Source organism: Plectropomus leopardus, chromosome 9 (assembly GCF_008729295.1).
Source record: "Plectropomus leopardus isolate mb chromosome 9, YSFRI_Pleo_2.0, whole genome shotgun sequence".
Taxonomy (NCBI): domain Eukaryota; kingdom Metazoa; phylum Chordata; class Actinopteri; order Perciformes; family Serranidae; genus Plectropomus; species Plectropomus leopardus.
In genome coordinates this window covers 1,018,563-1,023,686 of record NC_056471.1, presented here as the reverse complement: position 1 = coordinate 1,023,686, position 5,124 = coordinate 1,018,563, and the positions used below count along the sequence as shown (strand labels likewise).

The 5,124-nt window shown below is 42.9% G+C and overlaps 1 protein-coding gene across 1 annotated transcript in view; it reads left to right on the top strand.

Annotated features, from left to right (window-relative positions):
* LOC121948439 overlaps positions 1 to 4,517 on the top strand; it is an 11,793-nt gene extending 7,276 nt beyond the window's left edge. Inside the window, exon 4 of the mRNA XM_042493835.1 lies at positions 4,311 to 4,517. Within this exon, the coding sequence (XP_042349769.1) occupies positions 4,311 to 4,517 (207 nt within the window). The remainder of the gene's footprint in view (positions 1 to 4,310) is intronic.
* The last annotated feature ends 607 nt before the right edge of the window (positions 4,518 to 5,124 follow it).

Genomic DNA, 5,124 nt, shown 5'->3' with positions numbered 1-5,124 from the left:
ATGTATAAAGAGCCTTTAAACCTAGGAAAAAGCCTACCAGATTTATGTATAAGAAGCCTTCAAACATGAGAAGAAGCCTACAAAAAATACCTTCTGTGTGCATAAAAAACCCCTGTGACCCAACCAAAATACCTAACCCTGAGCTTCCAAATCCTGCATCCCCTATATGGTTGCAGCAAATATTCCACATTATTAGTCTTATGTGGAAAAAGGGGTTAACTTTAATTAACCCCTGCCACAAGATGGTAAATGTGGCTGCAGTTATGGGACTGAGAATAGCCCATACTTGCATGGTGAGCTGCATACAAGTGTAAGGTCCCTCCAAATATTTCTCTTTAATAGTCTATATACCTAGTACATTTAGGCCCCCTGTGCCTTTACCCCCCCCCCCCCAACTCTCCCCAACTCCCCCACTTCAACAAAACCCCATATCAAAACATAAAACTCTATTAAGTGAAAACAAAACCATTTGAATGGAATTTTTAGTTCCCCATCCATACGTTTTGAATCCATAATTCCTCTGTGAAATTGTGGATTATCACCTCCCAGAAATTCCTCATACATGGCTGCTCCCACGTATAAGGGTCTCACTTTTCCATTATGGCTCCATGACACGCCTACATAGCCTTGTATTAGAGATGATGAGGGCTAGTGTGGTGGCTGCAACAGCAATAAAGCTGCTAATGTTCTGAACATCCATCACCATGCTTCTTGGAATGTTATCACCAGAGGAGAAGTTGCAGAACATCACTCAGTGGAAATGCAATCATCTCCACATTGTGTTTTATCAACATTTCAAAAATAGCGCTTTTGTGCCAATCTTTAAGATGTGGCTTTTGACAGGAGGCAGGTTTCCATTAAAGTCAAGCCTCTCCATTACTATTATAATGACTTCAGTGCATTTAAAACACAGGTTCTCAATTTCTCAAGTTGCTCTTAATTTCTGCTGGATTTTACTTGCTTCTGTCAAGATTAAGAAAATATGTTTAATGCTCTCTATATGCAACATTCAGAGCATAAATAGAGCAAATTAATGGAGTCTCCTTTCTTGCAGTGCCTCAGTGTCTTGAAATGTGCCAAAGAAAGGCATTCCTGAACAATCAAAAGACACATATATATATATATATATATATATATACATACATATGTATGTGTGTGTGTGTAACTCCCCCATGGTTAATTAATTTTAATATGAAGAAATGATCCATGAATACAACTATTGTGTCAACATTTGTGTGTTGCTTCGGTGAGATGCTGCCTCTTCTGAACCACACATCACTGATGATGGACACAGAATACCATGTAGATAACCTTTAGGCCCAGCTGTAAATGGTGTATTATCATTGATACCTATCTAACAAGCTCCACTGGTGGGTGAGGTACGCTGCCTGAGCAGAGCCCAAAGGAAACAGCCTGTTCACCGTGCTGCTGTCTGCAGAGCAATACAGTGCTGCAGCAGCAGACTACAGAGGAGCTCCTGTCCTCAGGCTGCTAAAAAAAAATAGCTTTGTCTTCCTTTTATAAAGGGACTATAGTTTACATTTGTTGTGCAACCCTGTCTTCTCGAATAAACTGTGAAACCTGATGTGGAATGAGCCACAGTCACAGGGTGTGACTGCAGATGAACAGGTCACAGATGGCCAACTCTTCAGTGCACATTTTGTTGTAAAATTCAGTATGTTTAGTGCACAGCCTCTTCAGAATTCTCCAGCCTCCTGAAACCAACTCTATATTATTGGTATAGCAGCCTGCATGTATGTCCACATTCAGGCAGCCCATGAGAGGGAGAGAGTGGGAATACTTGAACAGAGAGGGGGAAAGGCACATGTCATGATTACAAAGTGTGTGATGGCAGCCCTGGATCAATCTTCACATCACGAGCATCCCTGGTGTGTGCAACCTCTTGTCATATTCATTTATATCATTCTCTGTTGCAGATGAAATTAAGATTCAATGGTCCAAACCAGAAGAAAAAAGCAGTACCTAAGTAGACTGCTGAAGGTGTTTGTTGCAGTGTTACAGTCAAAATACATCTCACACAGGCAGAGTGGAGCGGGGATTCTTACCTTCCACACAGACTCCTTCTCTGCAGGGTTTGGCTGCTGCCAGCTTCACTGTGTGTGTATCAGTGTTGCCAGATTAGAAATGTTAAACTATCATTACAGAGGCTCAAAATTATCACATTCTGAGAAATTATCATACGCCAGCCACAATCACAACAATGAATAGGTTGAATCTATAATTTTAGTGAACAAGTATTTAAATGACTTTTTGACACATCTACAAATCTACCCATACTGACTCACTGCCTTAGAGAGAAGCTATTTCTCAGTCTGCATGGCTCAGCCCACAGTTGACAGCAGTCATAATATCACATGTAGTTTGATTTGAATCATTTGAATGAACTTGTACTTTTAAGACCATATTTGGGTGGTGTGAATCTGGTATGCCTGGGTGCTGTATTTAGCTACTTGCATTCAAGTGGAGGTTGCAGATGGATGTGACACCTCTGACTGACTTAACAAAGTCTAATTTCATTGAAATGCAACAAGCTAATCCATCTCATGCATCGAGAGAGCATCAAAAAGAAAAATCATTTCAATAAGTGCATTATTTTCCTTATACAACAATATAAATGACAATAAAAAACAGTTGTCACAAGGAGGATCTGACGGTCCTTCATATTTTAACACAATAACCTTAAGGAGAGTAAAGTCACTCCATTCCAGCCTGTTCTCATTCCAAACACATAAAATACCACCACTTTTACAACGCTTTTGGTGTAAAGTCGTGATGTTAGAACACACCTTTCACATTTCCATGAAACACTGCTGGATGGCGTCAAGTGAAAACATGGCTGGACAGAACCAGTTGTGTGTTATTAATACACGCTGGCAGTTGATTGGATGGCACCTGCCACATATGCATGATACATGCATGTGTAGCGTCACCTGAGAATGCAGCCAGACTGAACATGTTGCAACCACATGAAATGTGGCAGGATGATGTCAGGTTGACACTTTGCCGATAATGTAATATAAAGAGCACAAAAGCGCAGGGCAGGTGGGTGGTGGATCAGCCCGTTCTCACTATTAACTCATCAAACATGTCCACTGCGTCAGTGCTTTTGCCGTACAAGCGTGACGCCAAAAGCCACCTTCTGCATCCAACCCGAAAGCGGCTGGACAGAACTGGTGGCGTTGTTATTATATACTGGTGGACAGCAAGTTGGCGCGGGCGTGTCCACATAATGAGCATGGGCGTTGTCACTTGAGAACACAGCCGAACTGAACTGGTTATGTGTGCATGAAAGACTTAAGGACAGAAAATAACGCTGCCAATGACCACATAATAGTGCAAAGGGTGGATGGATCTAACAAACAATTGACTTTCATGTGGGAGTCCAGAATTTGCTTCTTGAGTGGATGTGTTTTGTTTTCTTTTTGTCTATATCTTACCATGTGCCTCTTTTGCCTAAACCTAACCATCCATGACTTTGTTGCCTAATCCTAACCATCATGACAGTCTACGTTGGTTGCCATGTGCTGTTGTGTAAACATAAGTACCGTGCTGCATTATTCCACCATGTCCATTTGTTGACATCACGGTAACAGCCTCCTGGAGTGTAAACAGCTGACACAGAGGGATATCTAAAATGTCACAAGTAGCTGCAGAAGGTTACCGACAGAGGGGCACCGTGTGACAAGTTGGGATAAGAATGTGTTATGTGGATAGATTCAACAAACCCCGGACTTTAAAGCAGGATTCTGGCGTTCGCTGCTTGTCTGTTTTGTTTTCATTTATTTTAATTTTTTTCCACGCCTTATCATTTGCCCTTTCACCTAACCCTAACCATCTGAGCCAGTTTGCATTTGTTGACATTCCTGCTTTGGTTGCCAGGTGGTTTTGTTGCCTGAACTTCACCTCCTGCAGCACCTCCTGCTCCTGGCGTCCGTTTGTCTTCTCAAATCTGCCAAATCCGCCATTTACTTGTCTCTGGTGATGTAATTTAAGAGCAACACAGGACACGCTCACACCGCGGGGATGGTGCGTTTGAGACAACCGGAAATCACAGCTCAATCCCACACATTATTTCCCCCATGAAAACCAGTCCATAGGAACAGAGGAGAAAATAAACAAAAGAAGAGTAAAGTGAAATTTCCTATCACATGATGGTGCCAGTGTGTGTGGCTGGCTGTCTGCTACTCTTACAAGTCTTATTGTTTTTATTGTTTTTAACCATTGGCACTAAACAAATTGAATCTCTGCTGGTGTATGATCGACAGTCGTTTTTGTCTATCCGCCAACAGGTCAGAGATTTAGGTGTGTTTGATCAAGGTGGACAGAATACTTTGCCCCCACTATTGGCATGGATCCTGCCTCACCTGTACCGGGCCTCGGCCCTACCTTCTTGGCGGAAGCGTCCACGTCCCTGTCCCCGTGGCAGACGCGGCGGTCGGCTGGTGAAGCGGAAGCTCTGGCTGTCACGCTCTTCGTCCATTTTCCCAGGCTCTTGATAAAGGCAGCTCTTGATAAGTTTGAGCCTGTGTCTCTGTTGTTTTTAGAAGATCTGGTTGGCCATATTAAGCCATCAGGTTCTCCCTGTGATGTTGCCTCGCCTAGCCTATTTAAAGAGGTTTTCCCTAGTATAGGGCAGTCGGTTCTGGCTATCATTAACAGCAGTCTGTCTTCTGGTGTTGTTCCCCTAAGCTTTAAACATGCAGTGGTACAGCCTCTACCTAAGAAACCTGGCCTTGATCGCAACGTGATGGCCAATTTTAGGCTCCCTTTTATTTCATAAATTTTAGAGAAAGTTGTTTCTGGATGAGCATGATGTCCTGGAGGTCTTCTCCGGCTTTAAAACTCTCCATAGCACCGACTCAGCTTTCTTAAGAGTTTTTAATGACATCCTCCTGGCAAATGACTCTGGTGGCCATGTAATTCTTGTTCTGTTGGACCTAACTGCAGCCTTTGACACTGTGGACCACAATACAATACAAATAGTGGCCCGGCTATGCCACCTAGTGGGTATCTGTGGTACTGCACTGGAGTGGCCCCAATCGTATATGGCTGACAAAGTATGAGTGTAAGCCTTGGAAATTCGGAGTCCAGCTCTGCTCCATT